The sequence below is a fragment of the Nannospalax galili genome, unplaced genomic scaffold (assembly GCF_000622305.1).
Source record: "Nannospalax galili isolate Female #2095 unplaced genomic scaffold, S.galili_v1.0 scaffold974, whole genome shotgun sequence".
In the NCBI taxonomy this organism is placed as follows: domain Eukaryota; kingdom Metazoa; phylum Chordata; class Mammalia; order Rodentia; family Spalacidae; genus Nannospalax; species Nannospalax galili.
The window spans coordinates 2897718-2922183 of record NW_008335438.1 but is presented as its reverse complement, the minus strand read 5'-3'; the positions used below and the strand labels follow the sequence as shown (position 1 = coordinate 2922183).

Genomic DNA, 24466 nt, shown 5'->3' with positions numbered 1-24466 from the left:
TGCAATACAATGCTAGTGTCCAGGAATCACTGTGTAAAAGACCTACAATCCATCAGAAAATGGGAAAAAGATATGAACATAGATTACAGAACAAGAAATGCATATGGCTCTTTAATGGCAAGATGTTTGGCCTTAGAAAGCAATACTTTTTCTCATCAGTTTGCAAAAAATTGTAGATGCAGTGCCTGCAAGGGGAAACAGTATTTGACTTTGCCGGTAGGAATGCAAATTGGTGCAGCATGTATGGACTTGTCAACAGTCTTTGGAAAATTAAAAATGCAGAAGGTGGGGCTGGAGATATGGTTCTGAAGTTAGGAGCACTTGCTCTTACAGAGGACCTGGGTTTGGTTTCCCAGCACCCACATGGTGGCCACAATTATCTGTATGCCACTTCCAGGGGATCCAGCGCCTCTTTCGGCCTCCTCAGACACCAGGTGCACACCAGTGGTACACAAATATAGATGCAATGGACAAATTCAGTGAAAATAAATTTTAAAAACTTTAAAAAGTACATATGGCTGCTGGAGATGTATCCTATATTCTTCCATACACGTGAAATGATGTATTTATAAGATCACAGTATATTTGTAACAACAGATGTCTATCAATAGGGTTGGCTAATTAGACCTGGATAAATCCTTATGGTGGGACAATAAAAAATAATATACAATCTACATACAGATATGGTGAGATTTCCAAGGTAATAGATCTAAAAAGATAAGAGCAAGGACAAATGCAGACTCTGATGCCCTTTGTAGACAAGAGAAGATGGAACTATATATTGATATTTCCTGTATCTATATAAAATGGATCAACAAGCCTACTCAGAACAGCAGAGATAATCAGTGACTAGGAAACGTGTGGGTGAAGAGTTTTTTTCACTGCCCATCTTTCAGTTGAATCCTGTAGAGAAACTATTTGGTTAAAAGGGGTGGGTGGGCTCTCCTTTGAGACCAGCGAGCAGCTGAGTCTATTTGCTTGGGTTAAACAGGAAGGATCCAACTTCAAAACAAAGCACACAGGAAACAGCCCAAGTCAGTGGTTAAGTCATTTCGTTTAATTGGTGGTCTGGGAGCAAAATTTCTGCCTTTTATCTCAGCTTACTGTACACACAGAGGCCAACCCACCGGTCCAGATTTCTTACCACACTGCAATCACTCCAGTCCAATCATAGCTCTATTAGAGCAGGAAGTGAACTCAGCTTTTAAGGGTGGAAAGGAAGACTTCAAACACTTTAAACTCACCTCAATAATGGGGGATCCATAAAAGCCTCAACTTAAAGCTACTTGAAAATTTCTTCCTGAAAACTATGGGAAGCAACGTAAGGTACAAATCCAGTCGCTTGCACATGGAGACAACAAAAAAAGACAAAATGGAAGCAGCAAAAACGAGACCTGAAGCCACAGGATCACTGTACTGCAAAGCCTTTCAGCAGAGCATCCAGTCTGTGTGTTCAGTCAAATGCTGCCTCCCTCAAGCAGGTGCCATTTCATCTGGTCTTTTGTATGTGTGTGCAAATGCATGGAGCGGTCAGAGGTCAACCTTGGGTGCTTTCCTTCTTGCTTTTGAAACACGATCTCTCACAGACCTGGGGCTCACCTACCAGGCTAGGCTGGCTGCCCATTGAGCTCCAGAGATCTGCCTGTTTCTGCCTTCCCAGTAATAGAATTACAAGTGTGTACCACCATGCCTGGCTTTTTGTGAGGGTGCTGGGAATCTGTACTCAAATCTTCATGCTGGTGCAGCAAACACTTCACCAGCTGAACCATCTCCCTAGCCCCTGCTCCTTGTCTCAAGGAAAGTCTAAGTTAAACCCAAATCAAACTCCTCAAGCACCCATGTTCCAACCTCTTCAGATGGAATCATTCTGCACTCTCTTTCACACGAGAATAACCAGGGTCCCTCCATATGGTAGCTTCCAGGCCCTGTAATACCCTAGTGCTGTGTTATAGACACTACCCTAAAATTCCATGCCATATCCTGTATTATGGTTTGTATCTGAAGTGTCCACCACAGGTTCACATTTTGAACACTGGTCCCCAGCTTGTTAAGACTGTAGAACCTTTAGGAGGCAAAGCCTAGCTGGCAGAAAGAGGTCATTAGAAGCAGGCCTGGTTCTAGCCCACCTTCTCTGCTTCCTCGTCTGTCACACTGCTCTCACTGCCAAAGATGAAGCCACTTTTCCAGCCACGCCTCCCCCACCAGGATGGACCCAAATCCCCCTGAAACCATGAGCCAAATGTGTTGGTTTGAATGAGTACTGCCCCTTATAGGCTTACTAATTTGAATACTTATCCCCAGTTGGTGTTGCTGTTCGTGGAAGCTTAGGAGGTGTGGTCTTGCTGGAGGAAGCATGTTACTGGGGGGTAAGCTTTGAGAGTTCATAGCCTTGCCCTAACTCCATCTCTCTTCCTCCTGCATGTGCTTGGAGATGTGAGTGTTCATCTTCTGCTCCAGCTGCCTCCGTCACCACGCCTCCCTGTCATGATGGACTCATCCCTCTGGAACCATAAGTTAAATAAACTCGTCCTCTATAAGTTGCTTTGGACATGGTGTTTTATCACAGCAACAGAAAAGTAACCAAAACTTTTCTTCCCCCAAGTTGTTTCTGATAGAAACCAGAAGTTCCCTGAGACAAATGTCTTGTCCCAGTCCCACTGTTAATGGTTATTCACAGCCCTATCTCGGGCCTGGTAGAATGCCACAGCTGCAGTGAGGCAGGCAAACCACTTCTCTTGTTGGGATGTCTCTCTGCTGTCCTTGCACCCTGGTTATCAGTTAGTCATTAGGCTAGCCATCCAAGCTGAAAACAGCTTCTTTGTTCTGCACCTTGGGGGGGGGGCACCCCAGCCCAGACTTCACAGCTGTGTGTGCCTCGTTTCCAGTAACACAAAATTTACCTTAACCCCTCCCACCTTTACACAGCTTCCTTGTCCTCGGAGAAGCTGTGCAGCCTTCACTGAACAAATCCTCTGCTCAGTCTGCTGAAGGTCTGGCTCTGTACCTGAACTTTATTCCTTCTCTGTCTTCTTAAACCTTACAGTTTCCATCAGGTATTTTGATCACAATGACACAAAAGATACCCAGCAAAGATGAGGTTAAATCCCCTTAATTCTACTGATCTGCTCCTGATAGTATTAGCCAAAAAGTTTCTTGACACGTTTTTCTTACTGTCCTTCATCCCCCCTGCCCCACACCTACCACCACAGACTGCCACACTGCTGGCTGTCAGTTTTCTGTGATAATAGCCGGGCATGGTGGCACACGCCTATAGTCCCAGCACTTGGGAGGCAGGGACAGGCAGATCTCTGTGAGTTCAAGGCCAGTCTGGTCTATATAGTGAGTTCCAGGACAGCCAGGGCTGTCTCATAAAAAAAAAAAAAAAAAATTGTAATGAATTTTCATTGTTGTCATTTAATCCTAGCCCAGAGGCTGCCTGCTGAGAGAGACAGCCATCACCTCTCTGAGCCTGTTTCCCCTTCCCAGAGTCTGTTTCCCCATCTACAGAACACATATTAAGAATGTACATAATATAAGGTCCAGTGAGACGACTTGGTGGCTAAAGGCACTTGCTGCCAATCCTGATGGTCTGAGTTCAATGCCTGGGACCCACATGGTGGAAGAAAAGAACTGACTCCCTCAAGTTTTCCTCTGAGATTAAGGCCAACCTGGTCTACATAGTGAGTTCCAGGCCAATTGGGGCTACAAGGAGACCCTTTCTCAAAAAACAAAAGAGAATACATCTGTCGTATTTCTCTTCTCTTCCTACTTGCCAGAGTCTCCAGGCCACTCACGTAAGGACACACTACACTATGCTGAGATCAACAGTGTTTGATCTTCATTCTACTTCCTTCAGGAATAACCAGTGGTCTTGGTTTGGTTTCCATTGCTGGGATGAAACACTGGCCAAAACCAAACCAAGTTGGGGAGGAAAGGATTTATTTCATCTTACTCTTACAATTGACAGTCCATCACTGAGGGAATCTGAGGCAGGAACTGAAGCACAGACCATGGAAGAACGTTGCTTTACTGGTCTGTGCTCAGTCTGCTTTCTCATATAATCCAGGTCCACATACCCAGAGGTGGCACCACCCACAGTGGGCTGGGCCCTTCACAGCACTCAACAATCAAGAAAATGCCTCCCAGACGTGCCCACAGGCCAAGGGGACAGAGGAAATCCCTCAATTGAGGTTCTCTCATCCCAGGTGTGTCAAATTGACAACTAAAGCTATCCAGCACACTAGTGTACCTGTGGTGGCTTTGTCTACAGGAGGGTGGAGACCCAGCAGCCCTCTGCCCTGGCCCCTTTAGGCTGATGCTAGGTTGACATCATACTCAGAACCTCTGGACTTCCAGTGCCTAGACTGGAGAAATGATGTGTGGCCAGAGTGTCTGCAGAGACTATGCAAGTCTGCCTGCCTGCACTCCGGGGCAGTATTCTCACATTCCCAAGTGACACACCCTTCTCCAGACAACCCAGTCCACATACCAGCCATGCTTGCTCCAATATCCAAGAGCTTTTACGGGATTAAACCAGAAATGTCACCTTGGAAAATCACTACCTTCCTCAAGCTATATGCGACTAGTCTGTAATTCAAATAATTATGGCTTTCCAGACCAGCACACCCATCTTTTTATTTCATTTTGGGGTAGGTTTACATGACTTAAAATCCAGAAAGTATAAAAGAGCCTATATTGCTGGACTTGAACCCTATCTGCTCAGTTTTAATAAGGACTAATAGGATCCTTAGCCTCTGCCATTAGCCTCTTGCTAGGCACTCTTGTTTCTTCACCTATTCATAAGTACAATTTAAGACTTCATTTTGGTGTAAAAAGATTCTACATAGCATGGAGACCTTAGAGTTTATCTTCATCTGGTGCCTTTCTACATCCTTGTTTACTTTCTGCATCCGCCCAGAGTTTCATTGCATGAATACATCTAGTGGAGCTGCCTGTCCCCTATCAATGCATACTCAGCTTGTCTGAAATCTCTTATGGCTACAAATAACACTATAATCAATAACTGCATGGCTTAATTTGCACAGGTGGGAGTATCTATAGAAGTAGAACTTCTAGATCAGAGAATCCAGGCTTTGTCACTGTGATGGATACATTGGATGGCCCCAAGGAAGTTGTACCATTCATTCCACACTCCCTGGTCATGGATTGCCCATGTAGCATGTGCCACAAAGCTTCTAATTTTTGCTCAACTGGTAAGAGAAAAATGGTACACTCGGGGCTGGACAGATGACTCAGTGGTTAAGAGCACTGGCTGCTCTTGCAGAGGACCTGGGTTCTGTTCCCAGCACCTACATGGCCACTAACAACCATCCTTATCTCCAGTTCCAGGGGATCTAATGCTATCTTCTGATTTCTGTGGGCACTGCATGACATGGGTGTATTTACACACATGCAGGCAATACACTCATATGCATAAAATAAAAAAATTTTTTTATGGTACAGTGTTAGAGATTTGCTGGTTCATTGAGGGAGGCTAGGTCATCTCTTCACGTAGCTGAGGGTCACTTGTTTCTCTTTCTGGAGACTTAATTACTTATTTTTCTGCTGGGATGTTTAAAAAAATGCACCTTGTAGAAATAAGAGCCACAGCTGCCCCCTCTATTTACAACACTGAAGCCAAGAAGGACAAGAAACGCACACACTAGATTCACACAGGCAAGAAAAGAGCTTTCCAAGTGAACAGAGGGCAGGAGCTATGCCTCCTATGAAAATTCCAGGCTATTCAGGAGGCACTCAATCCCTTTCCCATGGAGCCTGGGGTGGAAGTTTCTCAGTTTTTAAGTGCTAACAGGAAAGCTCTCCAACCCCTTAAATCCACCTTAGCAACAGACCACCCATAAAGCCTTATTTAAAGCTACTTTAAACTCACTCTCTCTAGTGGGAAATGAGATCACAAAGGCTGTCTTCAGACCCAAACCTAGAAGAACACAGAACTCAGGTCTTCTCCAGTACTGTGATTGGTCAGAGGATTATCATGTGATTTAAGCCATCCCATGTGACGTTCTCCTAAGAATTCTGACAGATCCACAAGGTAAGTACACTTCTCTCACCTCTACCGGACACTAACTGGAAGGACAGCACAGAACTTTGCTCCCTGAAGAACTCTACCTTGAAAGGAAGTCAGCCAACCAAAGCAAGCAAAACTGAGGACCAACAGGGAGGCCTAACTACCTTGGCTGAGCTCTGGGACCCCCCCACCATGAATCCCACTGTCTTAGTCACTTTCTATTGCTGTGATAAAAACACTGACCAAAACCAACTTGGGCAGGAAAGGGTTTATTTGGCTTACAGCACAGTCCATCATCAAGGGAAGCCAAATCAGGAACTCAGGGCAGAAACCTGGAGCACAGACCATGGAGGAACGCTGCTTACTGTTTGCTCCCCTGGCCCATGCTCAGCCTGCTTTCTTATACAACACAGGACCACCTGCTCAGGGATGGCACTGTGCACATCACTCAACAATCAAGAAAATGCCCCGCAGATGAGTCCACAAGGCTAATCCAACAGGAGCAATTCCCAGTTGAGGGTACCACTTCCCAGGTGTGTCAAGTTGACAACTAAAGTTATCCAGCCCAATTGACCCCTTGTCAACTTGACACACAAACTCATTGCTACTAAACCACTGACCTTTCCATTTCTTACCCCCCAAGATCTTATCAATATTAATATTACAGCATAAAACAGTAGAACTTTAAAAGCCCCAGTCCTTAAAAATTCAAACATTTTTAAAAGTTCAAAGTCTCTTTAAGAAGTCTCTTAACTGGAGGCTCTTATAAAATCTAAAACAAGTTAAATACTGTCCTATTTCAAACTTAAGCAAAACCAAAGTCCAGCAAAGTAGTTCAAGGCTGGACATCTGGGATTCACTCACGGTCTTCCGGGCTTCAAAGGGTTTAGGCAGCTCCATTTCTCTGGCTCTGCCGTCCACAGCACGCACAGCCTGCCTTGTAGGCTCAGGCCGACTCCATTCCATATCTACTGCTGGCCTTGGTGGTCATCCCACGGTCCTGGCATCTCTAATATGCTCGGGTTTCCACTGCAACTGAGGCTGTACCTTCACCAAGGGCCTCTTTTGGCTTTACATGATGCCAAGCCTTAGATCTTCCCCAACCTTTATGCCTTTAAGACCAGTACATATATGAAACTTACACATTACCAAGTCCTGCTTCCAGCTTGAGCTAGAGCCTTGGGTGCCCTCTGGCCCATAGCGTGTGTGCTGACCCTAAGGAAATACTTCCCAGATTTCACCTCAATGATGCTGCTCTCTTGGTACTCACAGTTGATTTTTCAGCCCCAGTTAACCAGCATCAACGGTTCCAGTGAAGTACAAAGTTTCACTTCCAAAAATTCTTAATTCCACACAAACAGCCCTAAAAGAGTCTTTGCTTCCCTTTGAACCTTCATAAGCCAGGCCTCCATTGTCTACACCTCTTTCAGAATAACTATTCCAAGCTCCATAGCAACAGCTCACTAAGCTCTGAGCACTCAATGGCTTTTCCAGTCCAAAGTTCCAAACGCTTCCACAATCTTCCCAAAAACAACATGGTCAGGTCTGTCTCACAGCAATACCTCACATTCCTGTTACCAACTTTTGTTCTGTTTAACCAGTTTCTGTCCTAGTTACTTTCTATTGATGTGATATAAACACTGACTAAAATCAACTTGGGGAGGAAAGGGTTTATTTGGCTTGCAGCTCACAGTCCATCATCAAGGGAAGCCAAGGTAGGAACTCAGGGCAGGAACCTGGAGTACTGACCATGGAGGAACACTGCTGTTTGTTCCTCTGGTCTGTGCTTAGCCTGATTTCTTGAACAACATAGGACCACCTGCCCAAGAGTGGCACTGCCCACATTACTTAACAATCAAGAAAATGCCCCACAGATGTGCCCACAAGGCCAATTTAATAGAAGCAATTCCTCCGTGGAGGTTCTCTCTCCCCGGGTGTGTAAGCTGACAACTAAAGCCATCCAGCAGACCCACCAGAGCCTACCCAGTCCCACAGCAATTTATCCCCTCTTCTGCTTAAGACTGTGCTTGTCACATGCAGTCAAAGGCACCCAAGACTTGCACTTACCCTCTCAGGGTTGATGTCCAGAGCGTCACAAACAGTGATGGCAAAGTGTTTAGACCTCTCAAATCCTCCTTTCCCAATGCTGTGAGAGCCATCTAACAGAAACAGGATGTCCACTGCTGCCGAGCACCACATCACTGGAGACAAGAGGGCTGGATGAAGGTGGTTGTACTAAATGGTTCCATGCTACAAAGATTTCCACGTAATGGTCTGCTTATGAGCCACACCGAGTGAGCCCTGAGAAGAGGGACTCCTGAGCTAGCCATGGTCCCTGCCCTTGAGAGTCATGATCTAATCCAGGACACAGTCAGACACCCTGACATGTGAAGCTGTGTGATCCAAGAGTTCAAGCAGCAGCGGTGACCACCAGCAGTGGTCACACCATTCCTCTACCTCAGGATGGTTAGAGATATATCTGACCCTTGTTTGTTTATCCTCACAGCTGCCTTGAGTCGGATGACTATTTTCTTATACCTTAGAAAATCTTGATATTTCATTACTATACCATATGATTCACCATTTGTGGTGTATAATTTTTAAAATATAGGTACTGATGAATTCTACCATCACCACACTTGATGCTAGAATGTTCTCTATCACCTCAAGAAATTCAGTACTTTTAGCTATCACCTAGCCCCTCACCTCCAATTCCAAGATTTGTATGGGATGGGGCTACAGCTACCTGTACATGCACCTGTGGTCCAGAGAGCAACATCAAGTGTCTTCCTCTGTTGCTCTCCACCTTAACTTTTTGAGACAGGGTGTTTCACTGAATTGGGATCACTGATTGGCTAGACTAGCTGACCAGAGCCCCAGGAAACTGTCTCTACCACCCAGCGCTGGGATTACAGGCGCACACCACCACACTCATTTTTTTACATGGATTCTGGGGATCCCAACACAGATCCTCATGCTTGCACAACAAGTGTTTTACCCATTGAGCCATCTCCTCAGCCTGAGATTTGTATTTGTATTCCCACTTGGAGAGATGAGGCAAGGAGAGCACAGGGTGACTCAGTGGCTTCTTAGCGCCAAAGTACCAGAAAGCAGTGGGGTTGGAACAAAGGCTAGGCTGTGTGGCTGTGTGGCTGTGTGGCTCCCCACACCCAGGAGGTGAAAAGGAGGATGGAGGAGATGGCAGGGTTGGAGCTGTGAGTGGATGTGGGGTTTCATCAGAGAAGAGAAGAAGGGCCAGGCAGGGCTTCTGAGAAGATGTTAGTGCAGCTTGAGCAGGGAAAAGAATCAACTCCAGTGAAAGAGCCTGGAATATGGCAGGAGATAAGGGTGGCTGGGTAGATGGTGGTCAGGTGACAGTGGCTTTGAGGTTCAGGCTAAGAAATTCAACAAAAAAGCAGGCTGACAAGATGGGTCAGTTGGGAAAGGTCTTGCCGTCAGGCCTGACAACCTGAGTTTGATCCCTGGGACCCACATGGTAGGACAGAACCTACTCCTGCAAGGGTCCTCTGACCTCCACATTTGTGCCATGGTACAGGCACCCCCCCACACACACACACCCAACATAAAGGCAATAAAAATTTAATTTAGAAATTCATTCCTGCAAGGGTCCTCTGACCTCCACATTTGTGCCATGGTACAGGCACCCCCACACACACACTCCCAACATAAAGGCAATAAAAATTTAATTTAGAAATTCAGTAACAAAAATTTACTAAAGTTCTTTTGTTGTTGTTACTTTTAATTGCTACTGTTTTAAACAAGGAGAGTCACTTGGTCAGAGCTGTTTGGGAAAAACGACTCTGGAAAGATGTCTGGGAGTGCAGTGGAAACCGGCAGGAGGAACGTGGTTTCTCTTGGGTCGGTCTCAGAGGTCTGAATAGGCAGGTATCTGGAGGCGCAGGTCAATCAGACTTACATTTGCTGGCCACTGCTATCTTCCCAATGGTTTCCCTGCTCACATGGACTTCCTGAAGAGAGAGGGATGGAGACACTAGGAGAGAAAACACCAGAAGTCATGACATGGTGGGATGGGAAGAGTCTTCATTTCCACATTATGTGACCTGAAGGCACAGGAAACAAGGCAGAAAACAGAATGTGGAGAAGTCCAATATTCAGTTACCAAAAACCATCACAGGGAGGGTTGGGGTGTGGCTCACAGGCCTGGAGGTGTGGCTTGAAGCACTGGGATGTGTGGCTCTCAGGGCTGGAGGTGTAGTTCAAAGGCTTCGCTGGGATGTGACTCACAGGGCTGAGGATGTGGTTTGCAGGGCTGGAGGTGTGTGGCTTGTATAGCTGGGGGAGTGGCTCAAAGGCCTGGGGATGCGGCTCACAGGGCTGGGGTGTGGCCTTAAGAGCTGTGGTGTGTGGCTTGCTGGGAAGAAGGCTCAAAGGACTAGGGGGTATGGTCCACAGGACCTGGGTTGTGGCTGGGGCTGGGATGTAGTTTGAAGAGATGAGGTGTGTGGCTTGCAGGAAAGGGGTGTGGCTCACAGGGCTGGAGGTGTGGTTTACAGGACTGGAGGTACTGCTTGAAGAACAGGGGTATGTGGCTTGCAGGGCAGTGTGGCTTACAGGGCTGCGGGGTGTGGCTTACCAGGCTAGGGGGATGGCTCAGTATTAGCACACATGCTCAGCTTGTGTGTTCTCCTGGTTTAGTGCTCAGTTACCCCCATCCCCAACCCACTCCAATTGTCACACGGATGGCATTTAAAAATTAATGCATCTTTCAATTCTCATCAATGAAGCTCTCTCATGCAACAGAGGGCCAGGAACACAAAAGTCCACAAATGGCCAAAACTCAGAGAATAAGAGTCTACAGAGTGTGGGTCCTTGGACAGGACTCCTATATTGAGGTCCACCCACCCAGAGCTCAGGGACCATAGCAGAAGAGAGGGTGGAAGGATTTAAGAGCCAGGGAGGAGGTGCATGACCATACAGAAATAGTCCTACAGGCGCCTGGGACCCTTCTCATACAAACCTACAGCAATGGTGTCAGCATGCATAAGACCCATGCAAACTTAGGCAGACAAAAGCCCAAGACAGAATGGTGGAAATGAACAGCAGGCCCCAATCTTAGTGGAAGAATTATTGGAAGCTGATTACTGCTGGGTGAGGAAGAGCAGATTTCTTGAAGGGGGAGACTCTAGATAAGCTGACTAAACCCTGGTGGATGAACTTGCACTGAGGGATACCTCAGGACACTAACTTTGCATAATAGGCCTTACAAATGACAGAATGTATGAACTCCCATGGGGGGGGGGTATGGGAGGGTGCCAAAGGGGAAGGAGGGTATAAAGATGATTTTATGTATGAAATACACAAAAATTCAATAAATTCAATAAAAAAATTTTTTTTAAATCCCCACTTCTATGAAGTGAATCTCAGAGACATTATTTTTTTTAAATACATAGACAGCTATGGAGAGATTGTGATCCTGAAGACTTCTGCCCTTGGTTAGGGACTGTAACTGCGTCCTCTCTGAGTGTAGTTCTTTGCTCTGTATCCAGGCATGTACTTTCAAGGTTCCCCCCAACCTGCTGCCAAGTAAAACATCTCGCTGCCATAAACACTAACATTCATAGAAGAGACAGATTCACAGAGAAGCACCAGGGCAAGTGTTCAAACAAATGCCAGAATGCTTAAATGTGAAAACTGAAATGATCAAATTTTAAATTTAAATATAACTGGGGAGAAATTAAATTAGGAATTTTCTCCCCAGTGGTGGCACTGTAAATTGACAAAAGCTGTCTAGAAAACATTTTGTCTAAGTGTATTAAGAATGGGGCAGGTGGGGGAGTACTTACCTGGGGGAGGGGGAAGCAACATAATATAAAGAGAGAGGGGAGGAAGGAGGGCTAAATAACGCTAAGGATGTTTGAAAAAGACATGGGGAAACATTATATGTTTACTTAAAAAGACACAATATGTGTGCGTATACACACACAAACACACACACAAATGGGGGTGATAATGCTTTGGGAGCCATGAACTAACAAAATCCCCAGCACCAAGCAAGGGACACCTCTCTTTAAGTGGGTTGGGGGGTCCAAGAGAACCCCCAAAACAAGTTTGCCTTTAGTTGCCTACCAGAACTTGAAGGTACAACAATTGCTGGAAACACCACACACTTTGGACGCAGGACTTGGAGAAATCAAGCTGGTACTGACCTGAAGTCTCCCTAAGCTCTCATGCTATTGGAAGGTACTTTGCAAAATACCCAGCTGTAAAGCCTATGAATCGTAACGACTGGCCTGACAAGATATCCCCCATGGTGCAACAGTGGCACTAATGCCTTGGGGATAACCAACAGCTGTCTCACTGGATTTAAGGCCTACTCAATAGGAGGGTACTCATGCCTAGACTGTAAACCTAGACATGGCTGGAGAGGTCACAGATCCTAGAGGAGAACCTGCTACTGCCATTTTCCTAAAAATATAGCTTCCTACTGCATTTTAAATATGTATCTTTATAGTCACAGATAAGTGTAGCTCCCACCCCTCATCAAAGAATATTCTTTTTGCAATGGACAGAGGCTTCTACAAAGATCCATAATTGGTCAAAACACAGAGACTAAATGACCGTGGGGTGCCTAGCCCCAGTTGGTATATCTACAACACAACCCCTACACCTAAGGTTCAGGGAACATCACAGAAGAGGGGCTGGAAAGATTGCAGGAGTCAGAGGGCCAGGACACTTGCTTCAAGACAGTGTCTTCTAGACATGGGAGGAATGCTACATCCATATAATCTCAACAGTATGTATGGTTACCTGCTCAAGACTTGCATAATGACTACACCACTTGACATGCCATCATGGATGGAGGAAATTTCATGAAGCCCCACCCCTACATGAAGAGCCACAGGCAATCAATGGCTGTTGAGAGAGGGAGAATCAGTTTTCTCCAGGGTCAAACCCCCAATAGGTTATCCAATCCTAAGTGATCACACCTAACTACTAATTGGTCTAGGATCTCTCTCTCTCTCTCTCTCTCTCTCTATCTATCTATCTATCTAAAGTGTAAGTGTGTGTGTGTGTGTGTGCGTGTGTGTGTGCGTGTGTGTGTGTATCAGATATATATGTATCAGACAGACCCAACAGACCAATCAGGAGGTGACTGTAGGAGTCCAAGCAGAAGATGGTGGGGCTTAAACTAGGAAGGCTGACATGGAGCAGAGATATAGATGGGCTTGAGAGACTTTTAAAAGTTAAAATCAGGGCTGGAGAGATGGCTTGGACCTGAGTTCAGATCCCCAGCACCCACATAAAAGCTGGGCATGGCAATGTTGTGAGGGAAGGAGACAGGTGGATGGATCCTGGGGGCTCGCTGGCCAGCGAGTCTAGCTGAAATCAGGCAGAGAGCAAATTTGGAAGACACCTGACATTAACCTCTGACTTCTGCATGCACTCACACTCTGCATGCACAGCACCTCTCCTTCCCACACAGACACATGCAGACACACACACACACACACACACACTTTTTAAAAAAACTAAAATCAATGGAATTTGAAAGAAACCAAACCTTTTAGTATTTATCCTCTACCAAAAATCATCTTACCTCTGGAACACAGGAAAATGCAGATGGCTTCCAGAAACAGGAAAGAAGGCATACTGTTATACCTACAGGGCCAGGAAAAGAAAGTAGGCATCAGCAGGGAGTTCTGAGACCGGGTTGGGATGCACTGCCTGAGGGCACCCAATTTTTCCCGGGCCACAAAGAGAACCCAGGAGCCCCCCCTTTGACATAATTACAGTGGCCTGGAAGAGATGCAGATTCCTGCAAAGCAACAGGAAAGAAGGCATACTGTTATACCTACAGGGCCAGGAAAAGAAAGTAGGCATCAGCAGGGAGTTCTGAGACCGGGTTGGGAGCCCCCCCTTTGACATAATTACAGTGGCCTGGAAGAGATGAAGATTCCTGCAAAGCCATGAAGATTTTATCCCAAACACGCTAACCTTAAGCAACCATCTAACATCTTTCCAAAACACAACTCCTGCTCTGAATCCATTACAGTTCCTTCCTAGCCTCCGGGATAGATGCTCTGCCCAAAGTTAAGAGTCCCCAGTCTCAATACTGCAGGGCCTCAACAGGCCATGTGACCTCTTCTCTTCCATTTTTTCATGAGTCCAGAGGCCAACAAGGTGAAAACCGGGATTTAGTGTCTTCATTTTCCAAGTCCTCTAGCAGGTCATGAAACCTTTCTCTAGCTAAAAAGATGGGCCAAAGAATAGCTGCACTTCCTAAATTATTTACAAACTATGAGCTGGCTAACTTTTCCTTATCACTTAATAATGCATCCAAGCATCGGTACAATTCAGTTCCATGGGTTTGATTACTGATTGGTTTTGAGGGAGGTATTAAGGGCAAAAAACACACAATTCTGGTGTCTGTCTCTCAATCCATGTGCTCCTTCAGTCATATAGCCAGGGCAGTTCAGGGGAGTCTGAGCCACCTCTCAAAATGCCATGTGTACCGAGATGGTACACTTGTAAATCACTATCTGATGGGATTTCAAAATATATCTGAAACAAACTAAATCTGATGCCCCTGGCAGCTGAGAGTCTCTGTAGTGGGCTGCTTCAAATGATTAAGAGACTCAGCTAAGGTAGGTGAAAACCAGACACCGTGTGTTACTGGAACCATAGCATCAGGAGCTTCCCAGGGGCTATCAAAGGGAGAGAGGTGGCTGAGAAGGCTGTTGGCCTGCTGAAGGGCTCACGTGCTTCCTGCCAGCTTCTAGCCCTTGGACCTGCCAGCAAGGCAGATGCAGGACTTTGCTTCCTCTCAGCATGTGTTTCCGTTATACCCCACAATGGATGCAGGACAAGCTCCCACCTCCCACTGGGGAATCAGACAGGGTGGGTAAGTCAGTGAAACGAGGGACAGTTCTGGGCACAGGGAAAGGGCTTCCTTATGCTGTGTAGTCCTTAGCTTGAAAGTGATTTTCTGGGGTTCCAGATTCTAATTTTGAATTCATGCAGGAGCCAGAGAGTCAGGCCTGTGTGTGATTTAGAAACTGACAGTTCCTGTAGCCACATCTCCAGCTTGCAGTGTGGCTCACGTGGAAGGCGATGCAGGAGGTTCCTGCTGCATGGTAAGGCATCCAGTACATACAGGCCTCGCCCTCCATACCACAAGACTAACCTAAGCAACTTTACCTCACCCTATATGTGCCTCTGCTTGCCCAGTTGGATGTTTTCAGTCTCCTACATTTCTGCTCATTAAAACAGAATTTAGGTTGGCAAACAGAAGCAGCATGGAAAAGCCTCCTACAAGTGTTTGGTCACATGGTACTGGCTTGGCAACCCTGGTGGCATTCCCCACCCCGCCCCCCGCCCCCCCCAACTGTCACACAGCCCACAGTCAAACTGTCCTGTGATCTGATTGCCTTGATTACCAAGCACAAATGCTTAGGACTGGGGATGGTGTCTTGGTACCTGCTGGAACCAGGAATAAGTACTGCTTAGTACACAGAAGGCAAGGTGCAGGCTTCCTGGGTAATGAAAGCACTGTAGTACAGTGTGCAGAGGGCTGGACGGAATCTCCAGGGGCATCTCTGTGTTCATATGCTCACTGCATTCTTTTTTATAGCAAGATAAAAGGAAGGAATGCTGTTGCCAAGCTAGGGAACTGTTAGTTAGCACTCTGACTCTTCCCACCCGATCATCACAGATACTCGGTTTATTCTCTTCTCATTCCATTATCGGAACTTTCTTACACTATTGATTCAACATTCAAACGACCATCTTACACCAAGGAAAGTTGTTTTATGCATTTTGGTTGGTTGGTTGTGTCTTTGTTTTTCAAGTGGGATCTAGCAATATTGTCCAGGCTGACCTTGACTGTTCTTCAGCCTCAGCCTCCTGAGAAGTTGTGACTAAGAGGCGCAGTATGTCTAGCCTAGAGGAATGTCTTTTAAATAAGGATGAATTCTGCAGTAAAAGTCAATAGCTACTATTATGTAGAAAGCATTTATTATGGGCTGCCAACAGGCTCTATATATTTAGGTTTCCTCTCCTAATCCTCGCCAGCTAGTGAAGGCATATGATTCCTAGTATAGGTGACACTACTGGGCATAGAGACGATAAGAGTTGTCCCCACATTGCACAGCTAATCAGTGGATTAGATTCCATTATGACCTCCCAGTTATCTGTTCAATCCATCGTCTTCTGGATTCTGGGGAAGAGTCTAGGAGAATATTGGACAAGGGGTAGATCTGAAGGCAGGGGACTAGAGGGGGACACTGTGGCAGAAGTCCAGGCTCCAGAAAATGGCTGTGAACTACAGGAAGCAATAGAGGAACAGAAGCATGACTGAACATCTGCCAGCCTGAAGCCAGCCTTTTGGCAGCTTTCCCCAGCTAATACCTGCCATCAACTCCCACACTGGAGCACACGGTGAGATTTCCAGGGCCTTCTGCTTTTGTGTTGAGAATGATCTACCAGCCAGAGGCAGGAACAGACCCTGTTTCCAGCACACTTTGTCAAGTCCTTTCCATTACAAAACACCTTTCTCACCACCTCCTTTCTTCTGTTCCATTGCCTATGCTCATCCCACATGCTATTCCAGACTTCCAGGCTGGTCTCAGATGGACTCAGAACTCCCCAGCCCAATCTTCCTATCTGATTGTTGCCTGGGCCCTGGTTTCACCAAGTGAAGTCTGTTGTGGAATCATTCCACCGAACATAAACTAGGCATTACATTTCTCAGACATAGCAAGAAAGGAAGGCCAAACCAAGGATTCCTTTAAAAAGGGGTTGTGGGGCTGGATCTGAGGTTGTTGCCAAAATTTCTTGCCTGGAGAGACATAAACGTCTACCCACTCCTCTTAAGGTCCCAACGACAAACTGAGGTATGATTCCACCAATGGGGAGTCAATGAGTTTATTAGGCTTCCTTATAGAGCAATGGGTAAAGGGTTTATGAGCAGGAGTGTGGGTGACCTTAAAGCAGACACAATGGAAGATCTGTACTGTGGATGATGAGTCCCCCAAGACTGCATAGATGGAGTTCCTAGTCTTCCCTGGCCTATATTCTAGTTCCTCCTCCAGGCTAGGTGCTATTAGGGCAGAATTGCAAACAGCTGGTTGAGAGGAGCATCTGGATACTCAGGTGAGGGCTCCATGACCCTCCCTGCTCCTCCTTCTGTGAGGGGAGGTCAACAGGCAACAAGCCCAGCTGTGATGATCTTTTTCAACCAGGCATGGCTGAACTAAAGATGGTGCCTGTCTGGTTCAGAGGTCGCTGAAGGCTGTTTTCCAAAACAATGCCCACCTCCCCCTACCATCCGAAATGATAAGTGGAGAGTGAAAAAGGAAACCACTTCCACTTCATTAGAACATGCAACTCCTTCCCCAAATATTAGATTAGCCCTTATATACCTTCCTCCAATCCAAAGGATGGAAACCTGAGTCCTTTACAAGAACAGCCAACACTTGACATGGAAGATTAAAATCAGAAGTCAAAGTCTCCAGCCCGGTCAGGAAGTCCTTGCTGTCTTTTGCTATAACAATTATCTTCCTTGTCTTTTTGGTAAAATATCTGACCCAGGCCCAGAGAATCAAGGGAAGTGAACATTTTTCTAGTCTGATATGCCAGGCAGAGAACCTCTTTGTGTGTGTGTGTGTGTGTGTGTGTGTGTGTGTGTGTGTTTGAGACATGGTACTGCTATGTTGCCTAAGCTGGGCATGAACTCCCAGACTTACGTGATCCTCCTGCTTCAGCCTCCCAGGTAGCTAGGACTTCAGGTATGCATCAACACACCCAGCTAGGGAAAATGTTCTAAGGGCTGCCTAGGAAAAGTCATGTTCTCCCTAAAATGAGTTAACAGATTTTTCAGAACCCAACAGTCTGACAGCCAAAAGTTAGCACTAAGCGATGAACTACGCATCACTATGGATTCCCTGGAAGACTGGGCATAAGTCACAGGGTCTCCCATGCTCTCTGCACCTGCTACAACTTGGTACGACAGATCTTCATGGTCATTTGGCTGCTGTTTAAACCTGCTTTACATTGTTTAGGACCCACATACTCTAGTGAAGAGTTAAGAGGCTCTGGGGAGCTTAGAGGTGGGGACAGCACACACAGGATATTATGTCAGGAAACTAGATTCCAGTCCAGCTCTGCTTCTAGTAGGAGGGAGACTTTGCAAGCCATAACCCTCCCCACATCTGTTCTTCCATCAGTAGAATCAGGAGAATTGCCATTGCACCAGTGAGGCAATGTAAGAAAAACTTTGTTGAGTGGTAGAAGATCATTTTCCAAATGATGTTAAAAGAGCCTTACACTGAACTCACCAATTTCATCTAAAAGCACTGGGCCTGCAGGATTCATGTTATCATATTCACTTGTACAGATGAGGAAACAGTCCTGGAGAAGGTGGAGCCCAAGGCCATAGAGTTAGCAAACTCCGAATGTTTGGAGTCCAGCCCAGAGCTTCTCAGCTATGACAATACCCAAGTTTAACAGAAAGAGCACGAATCAGCTACCAAGAGACCTGAGCTTTTTGGCAAATTCCTTCACTTCAGCCGCTCAGCTTCCTTCTCTCCATAAAGGATGTGGCCCCACCTACTTCTTTGCTTGGGAAGATTGCCAGGGTACTATGGAAGCCCAGTGGAACCACCCCCCCCACTCCTCACAAAGGTAACACTTCTAACTTAAAATCAGAAAAATCCAGTTCAAGAGCAGAGATTACTAATGCCAGAAGAGGAGGGTTGCAGGTAGCAATGATACTCAGCAAAGTGAGGGGTAATGCTCTGCTGGAAAAGGAAACAGCAGCAGGGAAAGCTGTGTGGGAGGTGGAAGAGCAAATGCAGAAAGAGACGTCAAATGCATATAGTCAGTTATCCTAGGGCACAGGGTCCCGAGTGCAGGACTAGGCATACAGAGTCCTCCCCCAGATCCTTTGGTGGCCTTGTTGCTGACATGTGGGATGTTTTAAAACAGCCTTACTGGAAAATAAAATGAGCAATTCTACTGCAGCCCTCCTGTTGCAGAGAACTGTCCTTCAAACGCAACCACCATTGCTGAGCTCCTTAGAGCAACCGTGACCACCTGCAAGACAACCCTCAAGATCTGGCTTATGGACGTTCCCTCACAGGAGGAAGGGTGGGAAGGGTCATTAGATCTTCACCTGAGACCTCATCCAGCCCCTCCTGTACTTCCCTGCCAATTGTGTGCTACTCTGCCCAGCTGCACCATGTCTCAGGAGGTGCTAGAGAGAGTGTGGAAGGTTAACTGAAGGTTAACAGACTCCATCTATATAGCTATGGGGAAGTTGCCATCCATGGGGGTGGGGGTGAGACTTTTTGCTTTAGGGTCACCTATGCTCTGTAAGCAAGCCCAGTAAACTCACTGGCTTGCCAAACTGGACTCGGAGGATTCCTACTTTGGTATGTCATTGGTGTCCTATTTGGGATAAGTTGATATTTGTTCACAGTTCTCCAGGAAAAGGTTGATCAACACCTCCCAATCACAACCACTTTTTAAAATTTTACTGTGGGCTATACACGGTGGTGCACACCTTGAATTCCAGCACTTGGGCGGCAGAGGCAGGCAGATCTCTGTGAGGTGGAAGTCAGCCTGGTCTCCACAGTGAGTTCCAGGCTAGCTGAGGCTACATGGAGACCCTGTCTCAAAAAGAAAAAAAATTACTGTGGTATGTAGCCCCAAAGTTTAGGGCCCACTGTTCTAAAGCACCTAGTTTACTGTTGACCCTCCCATCTGTATAACAAATGAAGTGTCATCCAATGGAAATTATTAAGCATCTCTCTGTGCCCGGCACTTCCCTGTGTTATGAATGAGGTGGAAATGCTTTGCAGCTGAGACACAAGGTAGGGGCATGGTTAACAAAGGCATTTTCAGCAGGAGCTTCCCCAGACATCACTGCCAATTAAGGAAGGACTTCTATGAAGATCTTTAAAAAACCTAGAGTGGAAACCTGTGAGCATCAGTCACTGAAAGCTCATCTGAAAAGGTCATTTACTGCATGATTCCAAGTATATGACATACTGGAAGCTATAAACTATGGAGACAGCTAAAAAGGCCAGTAATTGCCATGGGGCTAAAAGGGAGGAAAAGGAATATGCAAAGCTCAGAGGATTTGTAGGGCAGTAGTATACATTTGTCCAAACATATAGAGTGTGCTACACCGAGTGTGAGCCCTGAACTATGGAGTCTGGGTCAAAGTGTGTCGGTGTAAGCTCCGCACCTGTAGCAATATGTACCACTGTGGTGGGGGATGATAATGGGGCAGACTGAGGGTGGGGCAGGGAGTATATGGGAAGTCTGTGTACCTTTGCTAAGTTTTGCTGTGACCTTAAAATTATAAAGCTGGGTCTCAGCTCATCCATACAAACGGGCTTCTGCGGGGATGGGAGTGACTTTAAGCCCTGGATGGTAGGGCAAAACCAGATTTAATGAGATGGGTTTTCAGGCACACAGGGATGATGGGGGAAGGAATCCCCTGGTGGACCTGGGATTTTCCAAGGGATTAAGTATGGGAAATCCTTGTAGTTTTCAGGCACACAGGGATGATGGGGGAAGGAATCCCCTGGTGGACCTGGGAAATCCTTGTAGCCCCCAGGAGGTGGCCTGTCTATAAAGGAAGCCTCAGGCCTGTGGAGCTGTGTCCCACTAGTCACAAAGAGTGGCTTCAGGGCCCAGTCTCCTGACTTTGCCCAGACAGTGGTACTTTTCTGACTTCTCTGGACCTGTCCTCTTTCTCAATAAACAGACATTTCTGAACAGTCACCTTGAGAGCAAAACAGACTTTTAATCTTTAGGACCAAATCTATAAAACACTTGAGAATCTGGTTTTTAACTGAGACAACATACAATAGGAAAATCATACAGACTCTAATTATTCAGTGTCCAAGGCCTCAGCATTGTGTGGGGTCGTCCCCACTGAGAAGTCTTGGCTGGGGCAGTCAGCTCTGTGATCAAAGGCAGCCACTACCCTCCTCCCTTCTCTTCTGTCTGGTGCCCATATTTTAAAAATACTTTTTTATTTGCATGAGTGTATTATCCGCATGTATGTAAGTGCACTCCTGTCCTGCAATGCCCACGGAGGTCAGAAGGGGGCATCGGATCCCCTAGGACTGGAGCAACGGGGATTGAACGTAGGTCCTCTGCAAGAGCAGTCAGTGCTCTTAGCCGCTGAGCCATCTCTTCAGCCCGTGGTGCCCATATTTTTAAATCATAGATTCGCAAGGTGCAGCTCAGAGACCCTCCCACTGTCTCAGCAAGCTGCCAAGGGTCTGGTCCAGGGCGAGCTGGAGAAGGGCAGAGAGCAAGGTTGGGCGGGGTGGGGTGTGCTGAGGGGAGCTGGGGACAGACAAGTTTCTTCTGCACCTGAAATCACTGGGGAAGACATATCCGGCCCTCAGGGCAGTGAACCCCTCTCAGGTTCTGCTTGCAGCGTCTTTAGGGGCACGAGGCTGCCTGGTTTGGAAAACCGGGTGGAATCGCCATGACGCTTGTGTATGTGTGTCCGCTAATGCGGAGCGAGGGGCATGTCCCCAAAGCTTTTATTCAGAAGCAGAGTCCCCTTCTGCGGGCGCCAGGAAGAGCGCCCCAGGACCCCACCAGGGAGCTGGGGTTTCGCGCGCCCTCTCCACCCGCAGAGCCCCAGCGCGCACCCCTTACCTGGCGCCGCGGTGGCGCGATGCGATGCGGGCCGCTGAGCTCCCCCGGGTGCGCTCTCCGAGACGCCGACCCTACAGAAGGGCCACACGCAGACCCGGCGGAACAAAGCGCAGGCGGACGCTCTGGGCGGCAGGTAGAGGCGGGGCGGCGGCTCTCCTCCCAGGAACACACACCCCAGCCGCGCCCTACCGTGGTTACTCGCGGGCGCCGGATGGCAACGGGCTCGGACTCTGCGCCCAGTGCTCGGCCGGGCTCCGGGGGCGCTGCCGGCCGCAGCCACGTGGGACACCTGTAGGTCTCTCCCGGCAGAGGCGGGGTCAGCGGGGCGGCTGGAACGCACCAGATCCCAGGCGCTTCTGGGAACCCCGCAGGCCTCGCCACTCGCCCGAATGAAGTCAGCGTTGGTAGACCTCAGCAAATTTGACACTGCCGTGCCCCTCGCCCCACCTTAATCGGTAGGATCAAAGTAGGTCACGGGCTTTTATGGATTGCACCCACAAGGAAAGGATGACTTCGGCATTGTTTCTATTTGTCGTCGGATTTGCTTTTTGTCAGTCTGTTAGTGCAGTTGGGTGATCACCAGACCTTGTGACCAGAGTCCTCCTTTGGGGGGGGCGTGGTATTTACAAGTGCCACAGAGCAAAACTTCTAGCATTATGCTTTGTGCATACAAACTCAGTGAATGATGCTTATTGCACACACTGTCATTTTCATTCGTCATTCAAAACTACATAATGTGTGCTCATCGCAAAAACAGAAAATACAAGTAAGCAAGTTGAAAAACCACTGATAGTCTACTGCAGATTAAGACCATCACTGGAAGAATCTGCCATTCTCCCCTAAAAACTTAGCACACACCAGGTCCGCATGAACTAACTAGTGTCCACTTCCCTTTTTGCACATCTGTGTTTTGGGCCATTATATAATAAAACAAATACACCTATCTGCTATTGCTGAACACTAACCTTTCAAGTTTAATACTGCAGTTAGATCTTTTTGTGCTGCTGCTCAATCACATCCTTGAAACAAACTAAGTTTAATTTCTAGGCCACAGGGTTTATACAATTCAAGGATTAAAACATCTTAAAATGCAGTTCTTTCCACCACACAGGTTCTGGGGTGGAACTCCAGTTGGCTTGGAGACAAGAGCCCTTTACCTACAGACCTTTCTAGCCAAGGATTTTTTTAAAAATGTGTATTATCAAATTGCTTTTCAGGAAGTTGATCTGTTCCCTTTTCCAAGCTCTTTCCCACTACTCCTGTAAACGTCAATCTGATGGGAAAATAGTTATTTTTGTATTTTTACACTTCCTTTTAAAAAATTGAACTGTTGCTTTTCATTCTGTAGTTCAACTCTTCCCCCATGGACAGCCCTCAGGTAATTGGCTCCTGGTAACTTTAATACTGCAAACCACACTGGAGAGGAAGAACCCCCATCACCTGAACTCATCTCTTCCAATAGCATTAATGAACCCCCCAAAAAGTAAAAGCACACTGAATGCAGCATATGTAATTCCCCAGCATGCTACCAGCACTGCAGAGGAACTTGTCTTGCTATGAGTGTAACCCCAAGGGAGGGGTGGTCTCTGCCTCCACATCAGCAGTCAAAGCAATTCAAGACTCATGTGAGATTTTAAATGTTTTGTGGTTATATAAAAGGTGAAAAAAGGTGACCTACATCTTAATAGTATTTAACCCACAGATAAGTAGCTCAACATGTCCGCAATACAGTTTACACTTCAAGTTTGATGGCACGTACACTTACATGACCTAAGTGCTCACTGGAACATGTGGGGAATGGCCTGTGCTGTTCCAGACATGTCTGAGAAGTGTAGGCCCCAAGTCCTGGAAGTCATTTCTGCCCCCGTCCAACCCCTCAAGACACAGCGCTCATGTTGGTTGTTCAACATCTCCCTGTGCACTTTTGCCTAATCAGGTTTACCACAGAAAAGCTCTATTTTAATCCTGGGCATTCCTAACATTTTTTACCTAATTGGGGTTATTTCACATTTCATCCCACTATTAAAAAGTAAACTGGGGTTGAAGATGTAGCACTTAATTGCATTAGTTCCACCCCATCCCCAAACACAAAGGCATATATATAGTGGAGACACAAGTTGCTACAAATCTTTCATCAAAACACAACTAGCTCAGATGTTTTTAGGGCCTTATTCAGCAGGTGCGCAGAGGCCCAGGCTATGGTGGGTCACTAATCCAGGCAGAGGCTACTTGTAACAGAAGCTGGGTAGATACTTGACAATTTATAATCCTTCCTTTCTGAAGATGTATGAGACTTTTGAAAGTAATATTATAAGCAAGATATTATTCCAAAGGGCCTGTGAGTTCTTCTCAGGACTTCTTTTGGTTTGGACCCCAAGGCTTAGTGACTTATACCAGTAACTGTTCTTCACAAAATGTGATTTACTTCACAAATTGCCCTGTAGTATTTCAACTGCAAACATGAAAAGCATAGAGATGGTTTTGAGTTTCAAGCTAGGGGCTTCAGCACCGAGATGTGAGTCAGGAGTAAAATGACCATGGCTTTGGAAATGAAGTTTCTGTGCGCGCCCAACCATTTCTGCAGCCTGTTGGTTTGTAATACAGAAAAAAGATGTTTCCCCTCTGAGCCCTCCGTTTCCTGACCTGTAGAGAATGATGGGTGTAATGATTCCTGACTGCAAAACACACCTACATTCTTTGCCTGCAGGCCACTGCAAGAGGACAGCATGTGTGAGAAACAGAACAGGGGCAAAGATGGTCAACACACTTGCA

General features: G+C 46.7%; 1 protein-coding gene across 1 annotated transcript in view; it reads right to left on the bottom strand.

Moving 5' to 3' along the window:
• Positions 1-13664, bottom strand: part of Vwa2 (von Willebrand factor A domain containing 2) — a 36742-nt gene extending 23078 nt beyond the window's left edge. The window contains exons 1-3 of the mRNA XM_008830226.3: positions 13608-13664; positions 9966-10040; positions 8096-8229 (exon numbers count right to left, since the gene is read on the bottom strand). Of these exons, the coding sequence (XP_008828448.1) occupies positions 8096-8229; positions 9966-10040; positions 13608-13659 (261 nt within the window). The 5' untranslated portion in view covers positions 13660-13664. The remainder of the gene's footprint in view (positions 1-8095; positions 8230-9965; positions 10041-13607) is intronic.
• Between the last annotated feature and the right edge of the window lie 10802 nt (positions 13665-24466).